Source organism: Oryctolagus cuniculus, chromosome 1 (assembly GCF_051225735.1).
Source record: "Oryctolagus cuniculus isolate XC-2025 breed Fujian yellow rabbit chromosome 1, ASM5122573v1, whole genome shotgun sequence".
Lineage (NCBI taxonomy): Eukaryota > Metazoa > Chordata > Mammalia > Lagomorpha > Leporidae > Oryctolagus > Oryctolagus cuniculus.
Window position 1 is genome coordinate 197,191,330 of NC_142867.1, and position 23,724 is coordinate 197,215,053.

General features: G+C 43.4%; 1 protein-coding gene across 22 annotated transcripts in view; it reads right to left on the reverse strand.

Annotated features, from left to right (window-relative positions):
* The window catches only part of UBAP2 (ubiquitin associated protein 2), a 112,891-nt gene that overhangs the window by 54,271 nt on the left and 34,896 nt on the right, over positions 1–23,724 (reverse strand). For all 22 annotated transcript variants that reach the window (XM_089299843.1, XM_089299839.1, XM_070053388.2 and 19 more), the window contains 4 exons: positions 14,110–14,187; positions 11,500–11,610; positions 6,758–6,911; positions 4,157–4,234 (listed from right to left, as the gene is read on the reverse strand). In XM_089299843.1, the coding sequence (XP_089155969.1) occupies positions 4,157–4,234; positions 6,758–6,911; positions 11,500–11,610; positions 14,110–14,187 (421 nt within the window). The remainder of the gene's footprint in view (positions 1–4,156; positions 4,235–6,757; positions 6,912–11,499; positions 11,611–14,109; positions 14,188–23,724) is intronic.

A 23,724-nucleotide genomic window follows, 5' to 3' on the forward strand; every position in this document is an offset into this window, starting at 1 on the left:
GCTCCATTTCCAATCCAGCTCCCTGCTAATGTGCCTGGGAGAGTAGTGGAAAATGTGCCTGCACCCACATAGGACACCTGGACGAAGCTCCTGACTTCATTCTGGTCCAGCCCCAGCTGTTGTGGTCATTTAGAAAGTGAATCAGCATCAATCTCTCTCTGTAGCTCCCACTCTTTCTCTGTAACTTTATCTTTCAAACAAGTAAGTCTTAAAAAAAAAAAAAGAAGAAGGAAGAAGGAAGAAGGAAGAAGGAAGAAGGAAGAAGAAAGAAGAAAGAAGAAGAGAAATTCCAAGAAGCATATTTTAACTAGAATAGCCTGGTCAAAAACAATTACGCATGTAACATTGGGCTTAATTAACTGTGACTGCCTGCCAGGGAGGCAAAGGAAACTACTGGCCAGTGAAGCCAGACTATTCATTTTGTTACCATCTCTTTTCTGTCCCAAAGTGTAGAAACAAGGAGTACCTCAGCAAGTTTGCTTACCTTCTCTCTAGCTTTAGTGTGACAATGGTAAATCTGAAATTTTCTTCACAAAAATTTGTTTTTAACTATACATAACAGTAAACAATTTGAGCTCTGAGAAGACAGAATTGTTCTTTTTTATTATGTAACATGTGACAACCTATCATAGAATACCTTGAATCTTTTAACATGACCTTCAATTTAATCTCAGAATTAAGTCAGCATCTTTCAGAGTTAAATAAGCCAAATTCAACATTTTGTACACAAAATACAATATGACTTATTTGGTAGCTGAGTACCTTTGAATAGTCAATATTTATAAAGTTCCAAACAGCACTCTTAAGTTTCCAGAAAGCAAAAACTACGAAATTACTGTAGACAGCACACTACAACAACTACTCTCTCCAAAGAGACTGCTGTATTCTTAGAAAAACATAACGATTCACAACATACTCCTCTAGAAACTTCACCCAAGTCACAAAATATATTTGTTTTAAGTATCACTCAAACTAATTCTTTCTCCTCAGAACACAGAGCAAACATTCTGGAAAAGTTACAGAAAAAATTATGCATACAAAGGGTAATTTAATTGAACTTAATTTCCTACAATTCATGCAACACATATTACAGGACATTCTTTGTACAACAATTGAGTTTCTTAACATATATTACCAAATTTCTTAACATATATTACCAATATGCTATTTCATAATACCTTTAAGAGAATTTTTTTTTCAACTGAATTGAAAGAGGCAAAAAGAGACAAAGACAGAGTCTCCCACAGATGGATTTAGTCTAATCCTATTCACAACAACTGGAGCTGGGACAGTCTGAACTGAGAAGTCCAGAACTCAAACCATACCTCTCCTTCTTATGGCACAGATACAACCACTTACACGATCACCTGCTGCCTCCCAAGGTGCACATTAGCAGCTGGGAGTCAATTCCAGGCATGCAGATATGAATCATGGGTGTCCCAAGCAATTATTTATGACCCACTTAGCCTTTTTCAAACTTAAAATAACTCCTGGTTGGGCACTGTGTATCAGTGAAGATTCAGCTTTGGGGGCCTGAGCTGTGGTGCAACGGGCTAAACCCCTGGACTGCAGCTCCAGCATCCCCTATGGGCACAGGTTTAAGTCCAAGCGGCTCCACATCTGATACAGCTTCCTGCTTGGGCCCCTGCACCCACATGGGAGACCCAAAAGAAGCTCCTGGCTTCGGCCTGGCACAGTTTCGGTCTTTACAGCTATTTCAGGACTCTCTATCTCTACCTCTCTTTGTAACTTTGCCTTTCAAATAAAATCTTTTTTAAAAAAAATTATTTATTTATTTGAAAGCAAAGGTACAGAGAGGCAGAGAGAGAGAGGTCTTCCATCCGCCAGTTCACTCCTCAGATGGCGGCAATGGCCGGAGCTGTGCCAATCCGAATCCAGGTCTCTCATGAGGCTGCAGGGCCCAAGCACTTGGGCCATCTTCTACTGCTTTCACAGGCCATGGCAGATAGCTTGATCAGAAATGGAGCAGCCAGGACTCAAAGGGGTGGCCATTTGAGATGCCAGCACTGTAGTTGGTGCTTTTACTCACTAAGCCACAGCACCAGCATCTCGCATAAAATAAATCTTAAAAAAATAAAATAAAAAATGCATGGCCAGCGCCGTGGCTCACTAGTCTAATCCTCCGCCTGCAGCACCGGTACCCCCTGTTCTAGTCCCGGTTGGGGCGCCGGATTCTGTCCAGATCTCTGCTGTGGCCCGGAGTGGAGGATGGCCCAAGTGCTTGAGCCCTGCACCGGCATGGGAGACCAGGAGGAAGCACCTGGCTCGCCGGCCACAGCGGCCATTGAGGGGTGAACCAACGGAAAAGGAAGACCTTTCTCTCTGTCTCTCTCCCTCTTACTGTCTAACTCTGCCTGTCAAAAAAAAAAAAAAAGAGCAGCTTTGGGGGCAGGCAGCTGCACATCAGTTCTGGCACCACATCCCATATCCAACGCCTGGGTTATATTCCTGGCTCCAGTTCCAACCCAGTTTCCTGTTAATGTGCACCCCAGGAGACAGCAAGTGATACTAAGTACAGTATGAGGGCCCTTGCCATGCAGCTGGGAGATCCAGACTGAGTACCAGCCTTCTGGATTTGGCCAAGCCCAGCCATGACTGTCGCAGGCATCTGGAGAGTAAACCAGTAGATCTAAGAACTCTCTCTCTCTCTCACACACACACACACACACACACAAATTTAAAAACATTTTTTAAAATAATAAACACATTACAGGGAAACATTTCTTAATAAGAAGACTAGGAAAGGAAGGAGAAGGGAAAGAAGGGGAGGGAAGGAAAGGGGAGGAGGAAGGAGCCACTGCTTGGGATACTCAGGTCTCAGATCAGAGTTTCTGAGCTCGAGCCCCAGCTCCACTTCTGACTCCACCTTCCTACTGATGTGCATCCTGAGAGGTAGCAGTCACTGTCCAAGTACTAGGTTCCCTGTCACTCACATGGGAGACCCAGTCTGGCCCATCCCTGGCCAACGCAGGCATTTGGGAAGTGAAGCGACAGAATGAAGATTTCTCTGTCTTCCAAATGAAAAGTGGAAATTAAAAGGTAACATATTATTTATAAATGGCCAAAGCACTTACACAAACATGTCATGAAAGTGGACATACAAAGTCAACAAGTTCATGATAAAATCTCTAGCATTGCTCACCATTGGAGAAATGCAAATCAAAACCACAATGAGATACTCACCTAACACCTGTCAGAGTTTAGTGATGACAGGAATACAGAGAAAGTGAACCCCTAAATACTGTTGATAGAAATGTAAATTAGTTACAGCTACTAAAAATAGGGGCAGAGAGCTCACTTAACAGTTCAAACACCCACATGCCACATCAGAGTGCCAGATTCAAATCCTCATTCCACACAATCCAGCTTCCTACTACTACTCACCCTGAGAAGTGGCAGATAATGGCTCCAACTACTGGGGTCCCTGCCACCAACATGGGAAACGGGAAACCTGAACTGACTTCTGGCTTTGGTATGGTTCAGCCCTGGGAGCTGCAGGCATGTGGGAAATAAACTAGCAATAGAAGATTCTCCCTATCCATGTCTGTCTGCCTTTCAAATAAATTTTAAAAATTCTTGGCTGGCACCGCGGCTCAATAGGCTAATCCTCCACCTGCGGCACCAGCAAACCGGGTTCTAATCCTGGTCGGGGCCCCGGATTCTGTCCCGGTTGCTCCTCTTCCAGTCCAGCTCTCTGCTGTGGCCCAGGAGTGCAGTGGAGGAAGGTCCAAGTCCTTAGGCCCTGCACCCGCATGGGAGACCAGGAGAAGCACCTGGCTCCTGGCTTCGGATAAGCGCAGTGCACCGGCCACAGTGGCCATTGAGGGGTGAACCAATGGAAAAGGAAGACCTTTCTCTCTCTTTTCTCTCTGTCTCTCTGTCTACTCTGCATGTCCAAAAAAAAATTCTTAAACTGAGTCAGGGCTTACTCAGCTTATCTGAAAAGCATCAACAGTTTCTTCAAAATTATATAATCAAAGAGTTCATTCACAGGAATTCACAAATGAATCATAAGACTTTAGAAGACCAGTCATTTTTTGGAGGACACTGCCACCCCTTGTCAGATCAGAGCATAGGAAAGCAATAGCCTGCCTTCTTCCATCTGATCACACTCTTCCTTCCCTCTTGTTCTTACCTCTACCACGTGCTCGCTTGCCACGGTCTGAAGGTTTGTCCCCTTGATTGCAATCAATTCCATTCTCTTCACCTCTAACTAGGAAAAGAAAAAGAGCAGAAAAATCTACTTTTCTTTCTAAACCTCCTGTACATAACTTTACCAGACACTTAATGGACCCAAGGACAAAATGAAAAATAGCCTAAAAAGAAGGCAAAAATTTCATCAAGGAACTCACATTAATGTAACAGGATAATAAAAAAAAAAAAGTTAACTCAGGCCGGCGCCGCAGCTCACTACGCTAATCCTCCGCCTTGCAGCGCTGGCACACCGGGTTCTAGTCCCGGTGGGGGCGCCGGATTCTGTCCCGGTTGCCCCTCGTCCAGGCCAACTCTCTGCTGTGGCCAGGGAGTGCAGTGGAGGATGGCCCAGGTGCTTGGGCCCTGCACCCCATGGGAGACCAGGATAAGTACCTGGCTCCTGCCATCGGATCAGCGTGGTGCGCCGGCCGCGGCGGCCATTGGAGGGTGAACCAACGGCAAAGGAAGACCTTTCTCTCTGTCTCTCTCTCTCACTGTCCACTCTGCCTGTCACACACACACACACACACACACACACACACACACAAAGATAACTCTCAAACACTGAATGACAGTACATCTTCCTTAACTCACAGGTCAAAATTCTGAAAAGAAATTTAGATACCAGACTGATTTTTCTCTCATCTATATGGACTTGTGCTTCCCGAATATAAATTTGCTTAGAAAACCACTTTCATCATCCAACTAAGTAATCCACCACCAAACTTGCTCATTAGTTACAATGAAAGCCCAAAAAGGTTCAGAATAGCAAAACAGCAATACCGTGAAATATGGAGTCAACAGTTTTATTGCACAGGTTGTTCTACTTTGCTTTCTCGAAGATGCCGAGAGTCGAATTTCCTTTTCCTCATCTCTAAACTGGCCCTAATAACTCTACAATACAGAGATTTCATGAGACCTATTGGCATGCTTGCTCCACGCATCACTTTAAGGGCTTACAAAATTCCTTCTCAGATCTTCTCTGGCAATGCACTTTATTTTCCAAAATTGTCATCTCATTTTCTTTGTTCTTCAAAATTACTGTTTTTAATAGCTCCATTAAAATATTAACAAAATATTTTAGGGCCAGCATTGTGGTTTCGTGGATGAAGCCACCATCTATGATGCCAGCATCCCATAAAGGCACAGGTTCAAGTCCCAGTTGCCCCACTTTTGATCTAGCTGCCTCAAAATGCACCTTGGAAAGCAGCAGCACATGTCCCAAGCAGTTAGGCCCCTGCCTCAGATGTAGGAGATCTGGATGGAGTTCCAGGCTTCTACAGTCAGCCTGGCCAAGCCCTGGCTATTTGTGGCCATTTAGGGAGTGAACCAGCAAATAGAAGATCTTTCTCTGTCTCTAATTCTGCCTTTCAAATAAATATTTTTTTAATTTCATTTGTTGTTACATCCCATTTTACCTTAATGAAAGACAAGTTTTAAGAGGGCAAATATTTTTACCTGTTTTAGTCATTTGCTATATATTTGAGGGTGTATGATACATCAATGAAACAAATGAGCAACTGAAGTCTCTAAAGTGATTATGCTAAATTATGTCCCACTCATTCATAACTTAGCTACCTTGGTACATCTGCACAGTACACAGGATTGTTGTAGGTAAATGATGCCAAATCCTAACTCTGATAGAAAGTAATGAGAAAACTGCACTTACTCAACAACTTTCCTGTTAATCTAAACCTCACCTATACCATACATATCAGCAAACGAAGAAAAAGTCTTTTGTTTGTTTGTTTATTTATTTGAAAGGCAGCATTAGAGAAAGAGGAAAATATAAAGATCTTCTATCCATTGTTTCATTCCCCAGATGGCCACAATAGCTGGGCTGGGCCACATCAAATCCAGGAGCTTCATCTGGGTATCCCATGAGGGTTCAGGGGCCCAAGGACTTTCCCAGGTGCATTAGCATTAAAAGTAGAGCAGCCAGGAATGAACTACCGCCCATTTGGGACACCTGTGTTGCAAGCAGTGGCTTAACCCACTACAGTACAACACCAGCAGGAAAAAACAGTTTCATACAGGGAGACATCATGGTACAGAATGCTGGGCTGCTGCTGTAGCTGCCTACATCCCATATCTGAGTACGAGCTTGAGTCCCTAGTACTCTACTCCTAATCTTGCTACCTGCTAATTCATGTGGAGGTAGCAAATGATGGTCCAAGTGCTTGGATCCCTGCTACCCTCATGGAAGACCCAGATGGGAGTTCCTGCCTCCAGCCTGGCCCAAGCCCTGGCTACTGTGGCCACTTGGGGAATAAACCAGCAGGTGTAGGATCTCTGTCTCTCTCTCACTCTCCCATTCAAAAATACTTAAAAAAAAAAAAAAAAAGTTTCAACTAATATTGAATGACACTCTCAAACATGTAATGCAACTAACTAGTTGCAGCTCATTATTAGTTGTAATTATTAGAACAAATTTTGCATTAAAGAAATGGAAATGGACTCATGAGCATTCTTAGGACTAGCCTTTCAGCTGTTTGGAATGTATGCAAACTCACAACAGGTTGAAGGGGAAGCCCGTACTTACACTCTCTGCCACGATTACCACCACGTCCTTTCCTGTTGGTGTTGCCACGTCCTCGACTTGGTTCTTTCTCATTTCTTTTCTCTCTATTTTCTTTGTTTTCTGAACTTTCTTTTCCTAAATTTTTCTTCTTCCCCCCTACAGTCTCCCAGGAAGTCTATCAAAGAGAAAAAGTATTAAGAGTAGTCATTCAAAGTGCGAACAATTTGAGCACGCATGCATCCTACTATCCTGTGACATGTAGCTAACTGGCTTTCTATTCTATACTAATTCTTTTCCATGTAGTTCTAAAACTGTATTTTTTTAAGGTTTTATTTGCTTATTTGAGAAGTAGAATTACAGAAAAAGAGAGGGAGAGACAGAGAGAAAGGTCTTCCATCTGCTGGTTCACTCCCCAAATGGCTGCAACGGCTGGAGCTGGACAGAACTGAAGGCAGGAGCTTCTTCTGGGTCTCCCAGGTGGGAGAAGGGGCCCAAGCACTTGGGCCACCTTCTGCTGCTTATCCGGGCCATAACGTAAATGTGGATCAGAAAAGGAGCAGCGAAGACTTGAACCGGTTCCCACATGGGATAGGCACCTACTATGCTACAACACCAGCCCCTCTGCTATTTTGTTGATAAAGGTGACTAATCTGCTAAACCCCTGCTGCTAGATAGAGCCAGTAATTAAATCCATTAGCTGACCTGGCAACATACAGTTTTCCCACTAGATAGCCACTTCCCAAGCTCCTGCTCTATACCACCCCACCTCAATCAGATGTAGACTTTCAAACTAGTAATAGATTATTTCAAACTTTAAAAAAAAAAAAAAAAACTATTTGTATTTCAAAGGCTACAAAACTATATAGAGGGCTGGCACTGTGGAGCAGAGGATTAAGCAGCCATCTGCAAAGTTGGGAGCCCATCTGAGTGTTAGTTCAAGTTCTGGTTGCTCCAATTCTGATCCAGCTCCTTGCTAATGTACCTGGGAAAGCAGCAGCCGATGGTCCAAGTGCTCAGGTCCCTGCACTCACATAGGAAACCCAGCTGAATCTCCTGCCTCTTAGCTTCAACCTGGCCCAGCCCTGGCCATTATAGCCAGGATTATAACCAGAGGATTGACTATTTCTTTCTCTTTCTTCTATAACTCTGCCTTTCAAATAAATAAATGAATCTTTTTAAAAAAAGAAAATTTCAACCTCCAAAAAATTATTCTATTGATTTATATGATCTCCCTTATCTTTCCTCCACCTGTGATAGCAAATATAATCATACACACACACACATATTTATATGCGATGGTACTGAGAGAGTAAGATGTTACATTCTGAACAGAATATCAACCAGGGTATATATTAAGGTAAACCCCACTCCACTAGTTCCTAATTGCTTTTTCACAAGTGACTTAATCCCAAATAACATTAATAACTATTTTAAACTGAAAAATCTTGAGAAAATTATCAATACTCTATATTCAAATAAACACAAGCCTGGAAATTAATAAAATAAAATTCAAATGATAAGAGAATTATTTCCAAACAGTGAAAGCCAGCTTCATGTAATTTTTTTAAGGATTTGTTTATTTACTTGAAAGAGTTACACAGAGAGAGAATTAGAGGCAGAGAGAAAGACAGAGAGAGGTATTCCATCTGCTGATTTTCTCCCCAATTGGCCACAACGACTGGAGCTGGGCTGATCCAAAGCCAGGAGCAAGGAGCTTCTTCCAGGTCTCCCACGTGGGTAAAGGGCCCAAGGACTTGGGCATCTTCTACTGCTTTCCCAGGCCACAGCAGAGAGCTGGATTGGAAGAGGAGCAGCCGAGACTAGAACCGGCATCCAGATGGGATGCTGGCACTGCAGACGATGGCTTTACCCACTACACCACAGCACTGGCCCTGCTTCAGGTAATTTTTAAATGATATTTCTGTACATTTCTCTCATGAGCTCATAGATTTAATTAGATATAAAAAGACTGGAAGTGAAAATTATACAACAAGTTATTTTCCAACTCTAAGCTGTGATAAAGATTAAAGATGACACCTGATAGTGATGGTGTAACAATCAGGTATTCTCATACAATTCTGGTGAGCATGCACCTACCCTGACAATACTCAAATTTCAATTGATGTACACTTTTTGACACAGCAATTCTACTGCTGGATCTTCCTATTAGAAAGATATAATTTGGTAATTATATGGAAATTTATGTACAGATGATCAACACACTAAGGCAGAAGATTCCAAAAGTAGTAAATCTATAAAGAGAGAAGTACGTAGTATGTAGTCATTTAAATAGTTACACTGGTGCTTACAAAAAGAGATTCTTCATAGAATTAAAGCAAATCCTTAGCAAATAGCATATGGAATTGGATTTTATTTTTCATTCAATTAGAAGCCTGAAGAAAATGTTAGAAGTAGCTATTGGGCTGGTGCTGTGGCATAGTGGGTGAAGCCCACCACATGCGATGCCAGCATCCATGTGGGCAGTGGTTTGGGTCTTGACTGCTCCACTTTCAATTCAGTTCCCTATTAATGTGCCTGGGAAAACAGCAGAAGATGGCCCAAGTCCTTGGGCACCTGCACCCATGTGGGAGACCCAGAAGAAGCTCCTGGCTCTAATTTTGACCTTCAAACAAATAAATAACTGTTAAAAAAATTAAACAAAAAAGACATTATCACATACTTGCACAACTATCTGCAAAAGCATACACACAGGCTTTCAACATGAGCCAAATAATTATGGAAGATTACCAAAAGAACCTTCGGCAACATTCATCATTCCTATTTTAGTACTTACAGAATGGGTCTGAAGAAACTCTGAGACATATGTTAGTAATCAGGAAAGCAAGTTTCAAAGCCAGTTAGTTCACCCTTTCAGTTTTACCTTGAACTACCAACACAAACAACATACTAAAAATAAACAAGTAGGTTGATACAAGGGACTGACAACTCAAAACAATTTTCTCACCCAAACAAAACATGAAGATGAAGCCAGATGCTCAGCACTTAGGATCATATTCCCTATTTTGCTCTGTGATAACTACTGTTACAAGAGAAAAACAAACTCATCCTTAAAAATATTGTGGACAATTCCATGTTAACACCTTCCAACGCAGAAACTTTGTTCCAAAAGACGCTGGCGCAGAGTAAGGTTAGCCAACAAGACAAGACAAGACAAGACAAGACGTGCTTGCCTTCACGGGTTTATGAAACACTCTTGCTCCTAGCAACCCTACAGTGTTTACATTCTGTCACCCTCACTCAAATTCACTGTACCTCAGTCAAGGAAACGGTTGTTACAGCTGGTTAGCCATGGCTGTTGTAGTCAACAGCCAGGTAAGAAACAGTACAATCAGAATTTTAAAATATTACCAACAGAATGGTCCTGAACCAACCAGGATTTCACAAGGAATCTGCCTCTGTACCTCCATTCTGCCCACCTCTCTTAGGGCCCCCAGACTACTAACCTCTAAACAATCTACTCTTCTACGACTGTATTCAGGCTCTCCTTTGCTGTTTTCTCCTCTTGGGAAAACAAAGTTTTGTTTGAAACTTTGTTTGAAAACAAAAGTTCTGGCCACCATTATAAAATATCTATGTTCAAGGGGTAACCAAAGAAACGATTTTTATGTAACATTTCAGTATTATTCTCTAATACTTAGCCCACAACCATCTGCTTTGGATTCACTGAACATAGAAACTGAAACTGGAAACCCTGACAAGGAGGCCCTTGTTGATGTCTTCACCTTTGTATCCTCTTTTAGGTGAATCACCAGATGTTTCTATATTCTCTGAAATGACTCCCTCAACCTAAAAATTCAAATAAAAGTCTGAACAATCTACACGTAGGAATCCAAAGATTAGGGCTGACAACTGCCTAATGAAGCTTTAGTAGCATAGCTCCTAAAACCAAAAGGAAGAGTGTTAGTTTACCTATACATTTACTAAATGTTAAACAACAAAACTTATTTTCTTATTATATGTGTGTATCTGTGTGTTTATGTATCAAAGTGTCCTGAGAATGTGTCTGTAGAATGTCCACACATAAGGAGATGTACTAGTACATCCTGATTTTCTATTAGTCTCGAGATACAAGTTAGAAATGACGAAATATGAGTGAAGCCAAGAGAAGTTTTTTTCACGAGGTAAAATGTCCATCAACCGAAAGAATTTTGGAAACTATGGAACAGTAGAATAGATGACCAAGTTCTCTTTCAAGTATTCAGATTCTACAAAAAGAAACCATATAAACAACAACAACAAATTCATTTCAGGTTCTTCTTTCTGAAACTTAAACAAATACGGCATGACAGCGATAGCCCCTCAACCCTTACTCTCAATGAAGGTGAAGTTCAAAATTCAATCAATACAGGGTACCAGTGCTGTGGCATAGCAGGTTAAGCCATGGTCAGCAGCACCAGCACCCCATATGGGTGCTGGTTTCAGTTCTGGCTGCTCTACTTCTGATGCAGCTCCCTGCTAATGTGCCTAGGAAAGCAGCAGAAGATGGCCCAAAAACTTGGGCCCCCACTACCTTTTAAGAGATCCAGATGAAGTTCCTGAATCTGGGCTTTGGCCTGGACCAGCCTTGGCTGGTTGCAACCATCTGGGGGAGTGAACCAGTGGATGGAAGATCTCTGTCTCTCCTTCCCTCTCTCTCTCTCTGTGACTTTGAAAAAACTAAATAAATGAACTTAAAAAAAAAAAAAATACAATACAGACTTGAAGACAAATCTTAGCACTGCAAATCAAGTAATAATATTTACCGTGTCTGAATTCCCTTCCAGCAATATGTTGATAGCTTTGTTCACATCTCCATTACAGTCATGTAGGGCCACTATGCATTCATCTTGATTTTTTCCCGTCACTTCCATAAGCTAATGAAAGTATCAAAAAAAATGGTTAGAGGGAACCGAAAAATGGAACATGATATAGAGCTTCTTCTATACAAATACAAAAATTATGCAATCCTGCTACATGAAAATGGCAACGTCCAAACTGAATTTACAACCTAAGAACATGTATGTTTTCCTGTGGCTAGGTAGCCATGTCCTTTCAGTAAGACTGATAGAATTAAACTACAAATCAACTCTGCTCCAAGGTAACCATGTATCTATCAGTTTATTAATCAGTACCACATACCTAAGTATACCCCAAAACCAGGTATCTAACTACTCATGCTTCATTCAATGGCATGGAATTCCCAAACTTCGGAATTACAATATTAATGGTACATAAGTATATGCAAAAATATATTGGAAAAATCCAATCTAAATATTTTCACAGGAATGAAATTCCTTACATTAGTTATATATTGAATATCTCACATACATTTTCTCAAAGAGCTTCAACAGGGTGCTGTGTTTCAAGTAATCAAAGAAATCTCAGTCTGTTCCCTTAGAAAAGGAGACTAAGCCACTTAACATTTTCGTTAATAGAACAGACCCAGATTAGACCCAACAGGCTTCCCAAATATCATTTCAAGTATCTGCTGTGTTTTAACTACTTTTAACTATTTTAATATGTACCAGCTGAAGTTCATAAAGCTCAACTCCAATGGGGCCAGTGCTGTGGAGCAGCGGGCTAACACCCTGGCCTGAAGTGCCGGCATCCCATATGGGCGCCGGTTCTAGTCCCAGCTGCTCCACTTCCCATTCTGCTCTCTGCTGCGGCCTAGGAAAGCAGAAGATGGCCCAGGTCCTTGGGCCTGCATGGGAGACCCGAAAAAAGCTCATGGCTCCAGGCTTCAGATTGGCACAGCTCCAGCCATTGTGGCCACTTGAGGAGTGAATCAGCGGGTGGAAGACCTCCCTTCCTCCCTCTCACCCTCCCTCCCTCTCCTCTCTGTGTAACTCTTTCAAATAAATAAATAAATCTTTAAAAAGTAAATAAATAACTGTACTGCCCAATCATCCAAGTAAACTTTAAAAAAAAGTTCAACTCCAACATTTTAAAGGATATGTCTAAATTCATAAAACTAATCAACAGCAAAGCATATCTAGAACCCAGGTCCCCTGATCTCATAATCCGAGCCCTTCTCATTACACCATTCGGTCTCTCCATTTTTGTCTTGTCATTTTATCAAGTTTAACAAAAGTTGTACGAACTCTACAGATTTCTAATGCTTCAGTTTTTGACTATCTACAGCAATGTGAGATTTTTATCAGTGATCTACACTAACTGAAAGCTTGCAACATAAAATGATTAGGATGGTAAGCATCATAATGTCCTATGATTGGATTAATTAAGAGGGGGGAACTGGCCTTGATCACCTGAAATCCTAAACCAATATTCTGTTGTACTATTAAGATAAAAGGAAAGAGAATTTGTTATTTTGCAAATTTACATAGATCTCATTCAAGGAAATGAGTTCTATGATTTTTAATGAATATTTTTTGTGACGTTCCAAAAAACCTACTATTAGCCTGATGTTGGCAACTATAAGTAAGAACAGAGAGTTCACATAATATTTTTTTTATTTGACAGAGTTAGTGAGAGAAACAGAAGGGTCTTCCTTCTGCTGGTTCACCCCCCCAAATGGCTGCTAGGGCCAGACTACGCCAATCCAAAGCCAGGAGCCAGGTGCTTCCTCCAGGTCTCCCATGCAGGTGCAGGGCCCAAGCACTTGCGCCATCCTCCACTGCCCTCTCAGGCCACAGCAGAGAGCTGGACTCGAAGAGGAGCAACCAGGACTAGAACCCAGCGCCCATATGGGATGCTGGCGCCACAGGCGGAGGATTAACCAAGTGAGCCATGGCACCGGCCCCGAGAGTTCACATAATGAAGCACTAATGTACACTCTAGGAAACTCAGTTACTGGAAGATAATGTGTTCCAAGCATTGGAATATCAGACCCTGAGGCAGAGGGCACAGCCCAATTTCTGGAATCTCAAAGGCAAAGTTAGTTACTAATGAAGGGTTCAAAATTAGGATTAAATTATCAAGTACACCTATTACTAAAGCTGTGAATGAAGACATTACCCTGACACTCAATTTTATACTTTCCCAATGAAAGTCTGGAATCACACCCACGTTTGAAATGACAATTAAGCAAAATATTCTGAGAATGTACCAAATGTTAAATATATTTTCTATGCACAGGTGTATAGAAAGTGGCATTGTGCCTTCACAAATGTGTAGCCCAAAGTTCCATGTAATCACTAGTAACTGAAAAATACTCTGTGAACAGGATGAACATATCCAATTCCTTCACCTGGTTACCTTAAAGTATTTATTCACAAGTGAAAATCCAATACGTAGACATGAATGGAGACTAAGAGCCATACTTTAAAAATGAAATCCTCAGTGAAATAATTTGTTGAAGCACAGTAACAATACATTACAAACATGATACTATCCTTTTGCCAAATACACACCTGCTTAACTTTAGCTTCAAAATCCGAATCATTCTTATCAAAGATCACTTGGGCGAGGCGCATCTGTTCAGCTGTTGCCTGCAAAACACATACAATTATTAAAAACATGAGGACCAAAGACCTGTTACTTGCCAAAATCTGGGCCAAATAAGGCTCTCAAGCACTACAGCACCTCAATGAACAGAAATACTAATTGATTTTAAAAAGCTGGCGGGGAAAGAGCCTGGCATTGTGTAGTGAGTTAAGCTGCTACCTGCAAAGCTGGCATCCTATATGGGTACCAGTTCATGTCTCAGATGCTGCACTTCCAATCCAGCTCCCTGCTAACCATCTGGGAAAAGCAGCAGCAGATGGCCTGGCCTAACTGCTTGTGCCCCTTCTATCCACTGAGGAGTCGGGATGAAGTTCCTGGCTCTGGCTTCAGCCTGAACCAGCCTAGGCCATTGCAGCCATATGGGGAGTAACTAGCAGATGGCAGATCTTTATTTATCTCTCCCTATCTCTCTAACTCTGCTTTTCAAATAACCAATCTTTTATTATAAAAAGGCAGGTGGGGTTTACACTTCTCTGTAAGACTGGTAAGTATCAAATCAAGGAACATAAAGGACCAATCCTTTGGAGAAATGGTGTAAGATTCTTCTCCTCTTCACAGGTCATAAGGCTTATCTGAATTTTCTTTCTCTTGGGGAGGCAGGGAACCAGGACAAGAGAAAGCAACAGACAATGGTGCCCAGACTCAGGCTTAGAATCAGCCCTGGCATCAAACCAAAAAAACTCTGCTACTAAAAGCAAATAAGTATCTCAGTCAGTTCTGAAGACACAAACTTATTTTTGCTAAACAGAAAATATTTGATATTTATTAAACAAAAATTTTAAAACTTTTCAGTTACACAAAAAACTTGCTGGGACCACATTTGTGGTGTAGTGTATTAAGCCACCACTTGCAACACCAGCAACCCATATGGGCGCTAGTTCAGTCCCAGATGCTATACTTCCAACATAGCTCCCTGCCACCCACACAAGAGACCCAATGAAGCTCCTGGCTTCACCCTGGCCCAGCACTGGCCATTGTGGCCATCTTGGGAGTGAACCAGCAGATGAAGAACCCCTGTCCTCACCTACCTCTCTCTAAGTCTTTCAAAAATATAAATCTTATTTAAAAAAAAAAAAAAAACTTTAGTCACTATTACAGAAAACTCTCTTCCAGTAAATTTTTCAATCAAAATTCTGTTTTTTAATCAAAACACTGAATGCTTGAGGTTTCCGTGGAAATAAAAAGAAGTTAAAAAAAAGAAAAGTCATGGGGCCGGCGCTGTGGCGTAGCAGGTAAAGCTGCCACCTACAGTGCCAGCATCCCATATGGGCGCCGGTTCAAGTCCGGGTTCTCCACTTCTGATCCTGCTTTCTGCTATGGCCTGGGAAAGCAGAAGATGGCCCAAGCCCCTGCACCCACATGGGAGACTCTGAAGAAGCTCCTGGCTCCTGGCTTTGGATTGGCCCAACTCTGGATGTTGTGGCCAACTGGGGAGTGAACCAGCAGATGGAAAACCTCTCTCTCTGCCTCTCCTTTCCTATGTGTAATTCTGCCTTTCAAATAAATAAACAAATCTGGCCGGCGCCGCGGCTCACTAGGCTAATCCTCCGCCTTGCGGCGCCGGCACACCGGGTTCTAGTTCCGGTCGGGGCGCTGGATTCTGTCCCAGTTGCCCCTCTTCCAGGCCAGCTCTCTGCTGTGGCCCAGGAGTGCAGTGGAGGATGGCCCAAGTGCTTGGGCCCTGCACCCCATGGGAGACCAGGAGAAGCACCTGGCTCCTGCCATCGGATCAGCGCGGTGCACTGGCCACAGCGCGCCGGCCGTGGCGGCCATTGGAGGGTGAACCAACGGCAAAGGAAGACCTTTCTCTCTGTCTCTCTCTCTCACTGTCCACTCTGCCTGTCAATAAATAAATAAACAAACAAATCTTTAAAATACAAAAAATCATTCTTTTGGAGAATGACTTAATAGTAACACATCAATTTGCATTCTTAATTTTTACAAAAGTACCGATAATGACCACAGAGAAATTAGGTAAAGCATATAACGGGATTCTCTGTACTGTCTCTCCAATTTTCTGGAAAATCTAGAATTACATCAAAATAATTTTAAGAAAAAGTTACCCTTGTTAACTAAATTCTATACTCTCAATACAAATATCTTAAGAAGAATGAGTTTAGGGTAGAAAAACCACAAGGACCTAAAGAACAGCTTTTCTTTACAGCTTTTTTTTTATAATAGGCAGAGTGGACAGTGAGAGAGAGAGAGAGAAAGGTCTTCCTTTGCCGTTGCTTCACCCCACAATGGCCGCTGCAGCCGGCATGCTGCGTCCGGGGCACCGTGCTGATCCGAAGTCAGGAGCCAGGTGCCAGGTGCTTCTCCTGGTCTCCCATGGGGTGCAGGGCCCAAGCACTTGGGCCATCCTCCACTGCACTCCCAGGCCACAGCAGAGAGCTGGACTGGAAGAGGAGCGACAAGGACAGAATCTGGCACCCCAAGTGGGACTGGAACCTGGCATGCCGGCGCCGCAGGTGGAGGATTAGCCTATTGAGCCGCAGCGCCAGCCTCTATTCAGCTTTTTAATATATACATATTCATTTTGAATGAGGACTAAGGTGCGGAGGAGGTCGCTTTTTTCCCATTATACAACACTTTGCACAAGGCCCTCACAGACCATGTGGGTGGGTGATTGCACAACCTCCAGCTGTTTGGGCCTATTTCGGCCAATCTAATAGTCAATCCCGGGCCGGCGCCGCGGCTCACTAGGCTAATCCTCCGCCTAGCGGCGCCGGCACACCAGGTTCTAGTCCCGGTCGGGGCGCCGGATTCTGTCCCGGTTGCCCCTCTTCCAGGCCAGCCCTCTGCTGTGGCCCGGGAAGGCAGTGGAGGATGGCCCAGGTGCTTGGGCCCTGCACCCCATGGGAGACCAGGAAAAGCACCTGGCTCCTGGCTCCTGCCATCGGATCAGCGCGGTGCGCTGGCCGCAGCGCGCCGGCCGCGGCGGCCATTGGAGGGTGAACCAACGGCAAAGGAAGACCTTTCTTTCTGTCTCTCTCTCTCACTGTCCACTCTGCCTGTCAAAAAAAAAAAAAAAAAAAAAAAAAAAATAGTCAATCCCATCATTCCTATCTATGCCAGCTGTGACCCCAATTTTCCTGCTACCGTGCTGCTAAGGGACTCAGAAAGATGATTGTCAGAAACTGTGGCCACACCCACTGACAGTTTCACCTCAATCCTTCCCAGTATAAATTAAGAGTCTAACTCTCCTTGTTCCAACCTGCACATCAGGCCATCATTTCCACGACCCAGTACTGCAGTCCAGAGGACCAACAGCATCATGCCTGGATGAGATAAAAGGGAAACCCAACAGGGAAGATGAGCTCCGGATATCCGGCATTGCCATGGTAGAATTTGGGTTTGGAGTAACAAAAACCTTTTCTGAATGAAAGTAGCACTAGTACCAATACCTTCCACTCCTGCAGTCTCAAGCTTAAAAAATGGACACTATGCTCAAAAACACTCTACAGAAACACGTACACTGATCCAGCAGTAAAAGCCTACTTTCTCCAAACCTTCTTGAAAATGGGTATTCTCAATTAGAAAAAGTCATTTTAATCAGAATGTTCTCTTTAATTTCTGAAATCAGTAGTAATAGTAAACTTACAAAAATACAGGATGAATAAAATACGGTAAGATAAAGACACAACAGGGAGAGCAGTAGAGTTAAAACATTCCTATTTTATAACCAACATAATGAACATTGTGTAAGACAAAAAAGGAATATGAGTTCTAAGGAGGAATGTTTGATAAGAAGCAGCTTTTTTTTTTAAGATTTATTTTTTATTTTAAAAGTAGAATGAGGCCGGCACCACGGCTCACTAGGCTAATCCTCCACCTTGCGGCGCCGGCACACCGGGTTCTAGTCCCAGTCGGGGCGCCGGATTCTGTCCCGGTTGCCCCTCTTCCAGGCCAGCCCTCTGCTGTGGCCAGGGAGTGCAGTGGAGGATGGCCCAGGTGCTTGGGCCCTGCACCCCATGGGAGACCAGGAAAAGCACCTGGCTCCTGGCTCCTGCCATCGGATCAGCGCGGTGCGCCGGCCGCAGCGCGCCGGCCGCGGCACCCATTGGAGGGTGAACCAACGGCAAAGGAAGACCTTTCTCTCTGTCTCTCTCTCTCACTGTCCACTCTGCCTGTCAAAAAAAAAAAAAAAAAAAAAAAAAGTAGAATGAAAGAGAGGGAGAGACAAAGAGATCTTCTATCTGCTGATTCACACCCCAAATGGCCACAACAGGTGGGGCTGAGCCAGCCAGTGAGTGGCACAGACTCAAACACTTGAGTCATCTGCTGCTGCTTTCCAGGTTCACTAGCAGGAGCTGGAATGGAAGCAGAGTAGCCAGGACTGAAGCCTGTACTCTGATATGGGATGAGGATATCCCAAGTGACAGTTTACCCTCTATGCCACAACCCTCACCCAAGGAGAAACTGGCTAATTGCATCTAGTTTCAAAGAGTCTCCCCAGAGACAGACTGTTAGTTGTTAAAAGAAACACAGTAACAAAAAATAGAGAAAACGGACAAAATCTGGACTAACAGCTAAAAATCAACAGCATCAACGAGCAACAAATCAACATGACTCCAGGGGTGGCTCTCTAGGAAATACCCAGTATCATTATGTGGTATTCCACTGGAGAGCCATAGTCTGAATCTAATCATGAGGAACCAGATAGTCCCAAACTGAAGAATATTTTAGACAATAAAATATTTTTATCATTTAAAAATACAAAGGAAATATTTTATACAATAATATATTTCTTCAAACTCGCCAATATTTAGAGTGGGCAGTAAGCCTAGTAAATAAGATACCAGTTAAGAAGCCCACACCCCACATGACAGTGCCTGAGATTACCAGTTCCAACCACTGACTGCAACTTCCGCCCAGTTCAGACCCTGGGAGGCAGCAGCTGGGTTCCTGCCAGCCCTGTGGGAGTGTGCATGAATCCTAGCTTGGGCCCTGGCCAAGGCTGCAGGGCATGGAAAGTGAACCAGCAGATCTGAGAGTGCTATCCCTTCTCAGTTTGTATCTCTTCCCCCTTCCCTCAAATAAATAAAAATTTTAAAAATAAATGAATGTGGGGGCAGAGCTGTGGCATAGTGGCTAAAGCCACAGCCTGCAGTGCCGGCATCCCATATGGGCACCGGTTCGAGTCTTGGCTGCTCCGCTTCTCATCAAGCTCTCTGCTACGGCCTGGGAAAGCAGAAGATGGCCCAGTTCCTTGGGATCCTGCACCCACGTGGGAGACCTGGAAGAAGTTCCAGTCTCTTGACTTTGGATCCGCACAGCTCCAGCCATTGTGGCCAACTGGGGAGTGAACCAGCGGATGGAAGACCTCTCTCTCTCTCTCTCTCTGCCTCTCCTTCTCTCTCTGTGTAACTCTTTCAAATAAATAAATAAACCTTTAAAAAATTTTTTAAAAATTGGAGAAAGTACAATACATAAGAAGTACATAAGCAATATGTGCAAATATTAAAAAGGAAGACAGTAGAGAATCTCTTCAAGACAGAACAAATTCAGGTGCCATGAAAGGCTGTTGCTAGAAGCAGCTGCACCAACCTGACACCTGGGTTGACTCTGGCTGCCACACTAATCGCTTTTTCAACGGAAGGTCATCTCTATCAAGTATAATATGTTATTAAGGCCATTAATTGAGGTCACCTTATAGTCATATATTAAGACTACCATACAGAAAAGTTCACATACTTTGACAGAAGAAAGCAAAAGACAAATTATTAAACCTTAGCAAAGTAATTAATTTACTACAGACAACAAAACATTAGCTGTTTAATGCTAGGAGTGACAGCTGACGATGGTTCCCAGAATAGTGATGAAACATTATATGGAAGCAAACTACAAAAAACAAACATGGTTGTTCCTAAATCTGTAAATATGAAATGTATGAAACTTGCATAACTTAAAAAAAAAAAAAGTTTTGTATGAGATCTCTGTTTGGTAAAAGGAATGCAAGCATTTATCTGGTCCACACAGAAGATGCTTCTTGCTTTAATTGTGACTGGTAATGGTAAAGAATAAAGTCCTTAAAAAAAAAAAAAAAAGAATAAAGCCCTTAGTCTGATCTTCCTCCTACAAAAGTGGGTCAAACTGAATAAATCAATATCCTTGAAAAAAGGATACAGAAAATACTTGATTAGATATTTGCTGTCTCTACTGACTTCAAGAATAGTCACAAGTTCTAAATCCATAAAATTGTTACAGGTATGTTACAGATATGGAGACACATTTTGTTGCTCCAGTAAAGCATTTAAAAATTTAGAGTGTTGAATCCTGATGTTGCTGACCAGGAATATTTATAAAAACAAATTAGCATCTATGGAGGGTCCAGAAGGTAAAAGAAGCCACCCCCATTTCTCCAAGTCTAGAACTATTCATATAAATAAAACAATGCTGGACAGGAGACATTGGGGTAATAGGAGGAACAAACTATAGAAGTACTGTTATTCCTATGTGCATAAGGGGGGTTGATTTTTTTTTAAAGATTTATTTATTAATTTGAAAGTCAGAGTTACAGAGAGAGAAGGGGAGAGAGATCGATCTTTCATCTGCTGGTTCATTCCCCAGATGGCCACAAAATGTTGCTGGGGCTAGGCCAGACCAAAGCCAGCAGCTTCTTCCAAGCCTCAAAAGTGGGTAGCAGGGGCCTAAGGCCTTAGGCCATCTTCCTCTGCTTTTCCCAGATCATTAGCAGGTTGCCAGTAGAGCAGCCAGGACATAAACCGGTGCCCATTTGAGATGCAGGCATTAACTATTAAAATCTGAGGTAATTAACCTTAAAAAAAATTTTTTTTTTTTTAATAAAAAATTCAGGACCAAAGGTTTAGAGGAGCAGTCAAGGTACCACTTGGGATGTTTGCATCACACGTCAACATGCCTGGTTCCAGTAACTATACTTCTGATCAAGCTTCCTACTAATGTATAGTGTGGGAGGCAGCTGATGATGGCTGAAGTACTTGGGTCCAGGTCACCCATAACAGATCCAGATTAAAATCCAGACTCCTGGGTTCCTTCTGGCCTAGACCAAGTTTAAGCAATTGAATCAGCAAATGGAAGTGCTCTCTCACTCTCTTTCAATTAAAAATGAAAATAAGCTTTTATAACAAAACCACAGTAATAATGAACACCCCCACCAATCAGATTAAAGTCATTAAATATAATTTCTTTGTAAAAGAAACCAAGGCTCCTTACAGCAATAGCTGATTCCATGGTCAAAGCAGAAGACATACATCCTTAGTTTGCAGTATGCTGTCATATCAGTTTGTGCAGACACTATTACTGATTACCAGGACCAAGGCCAAAGGCATTTAAGAACCAACTTAAGCCAGCGCCACGGCTCACTAAGCTAATCCTCCGCCTTGCGGCGCCGGCACACCGGGTTCTAGTCCCGGTCGGGGCGCCGGATTCTGTCCCGGTTGCCCCTCTTCCAGGCCAGCTCTCTGCTGTGGCCAGGGAGTGCAGTGGAGGATGGCCCAAGTGCTTGGGTCCTGCACCCCATGGGAGACCAGGAGAAGTACCTGGCTCCTGCAATCTGATCAACACGGTGCACCGGCTGCAGCACGCCGGCCGCGGCAGCCATTGGAGGGTGAACCAACGGCAATGGAAGACCTTTCTCTCTGTCTCTCTCTCTCACTGTCCACTCTGCCTGTCAAAAAAAAAAAAAAAAAAAAAGAACCAACTTAAAGAGATCTGAACTCACCAAAGATGAGTACTGAAATCCAAAAGGGCAAACAAGTAGAAATAAAGGAAGCCTATCAAATGTTTAAATACATTACTATACAACTACTTTTTAAGATTTCTTTATTTGACAGGCACAGAGAGAGAGAGAGAGAATCTTCCACCTGCTGGTTCACTCTCCAAATGGCCACAATGGCCAGGAGCTTCTTCCAGGTCCCCAGGTGAGAGCAAGGGTGCAAACTCTTGGGCCATCTTCTGCTGCTTTCCCAGGGACATTAGTAGGGAGCTGGATGAGAAGTGCAGTAGCTGGGACTCAAACCAGTGTCCATATGGGATGCCTGCATCACAAGTGGTAGCTTTACTCACTACACCACAACAACCTCTACAATGAAAGTTTTAAAAAAGATTTCTATTTACTTACTGGAAAGGCAGAATTACAGAGAGGGAGGGAGGGAGGGATATCTTCCATCCGCTGGGTTACACCCCAAATGACCACAATAACCAGGATTGGGCCAAGCCAAAAATAGGGGCCTGGAACTCTATCCAGGTCTCCCACATGGGTTGTAAGGGCCCAAGCACTCAGGCCATCCTCTGCTGCTCTCTCAGGCACATTAACAGGGATGGATAGAAGTGGAGCAACTGGCCGGCGCTGCGGCTCACTAGGCTAATCCTCCGCCTAGCGGCGCCGGCACACCGGGTTCTAGTCCTGGTCGGGGCGCCGGATTCTGTCCCGGTTGCCCCTCTTCCAGGCCAGCCCTCTGCTGTGGCCAGGGAGTGCAGTGGAGGATGGCCCAAGTGCTTGGGTCCTGCACCCCATGGGAGACCAGGAAAAGCACCTGGCTCCTGGCTCCTGCCATTGGATCAGCGCGGTGCGCCGGCCGCAGCGCGCCGGCCGCGGCGGCCATTGGAGGGTGAACCAACGGCAAAGGAAGACCTTTCTCTCTGTCTCTCTGTCTCACTGTCCACTCTGCCTGTCAAAAAAAAAAAAAAAAAAAAAAAAAAGAAAAAGTGGAGCAACTGGCACACTAACCAGCACTCACATGGGATGCCAGGGTCACAAGCAGTGGCTTTAACATGCTGAACCACAATGCTAGCCCGTATAATGACATTTTTTAAAATGCTAATTATTCACCATTGAGGATGGAGGACAACCAGTTTATTAGCTCAAAAACAAATGAGTTAGGGGATGGGCTTTGTGCTGCAGAAAGTTAAGCCATAGCTTGAGATAACCATATTGAAGTTCTTGTTGGAGTTCCAGCTACCCTGTTTCTGAACCAACTTCCTGCTGATGTATCCTGGAAGACAGCAGGCTCAAGTGCTTAGGAACCTACAACCCACATGGAGAACATGGATGAAATTCTGGGCGCCTGCCTTCAGGATAGCCCATCTCTGGATGTTGTGGGCATTTGTGGAAGAAGGAAGAAGATAGAAAATCTAGCTCTTTCTCTTTCTCTCTTGAATATGGAGCCCAGCGCTGTAGCTAAGAAGGTTAAGCTGCCACCAGCAATGCTGACATCTCATTTGGGTGCAGGTTCAAATCCCAGCTGCTCCATTTCCAATCCAGCTCCCTGCAAATACACCTGGGAAAGCAGTGAAAGACAGCCCAAATGCTTGGGTCCCGACCACCTACATGGGAGACCCAGATGGAATTCCTGGCTCCTAGCTTGGGCCTGGCCCATCCTCAAATATTGCAGCCCATCAGGGACTGACCCAGCAGATGGAAGACCCTCTCTCTCTGCTTTTCAAATAAACAAATAAGGAAGAGGTATTGTACCATAGTGAGTGAAGCTGCTGCCTGCAATGCAGGCATCCCATATGGGCAGTGGTTAATGCCACAG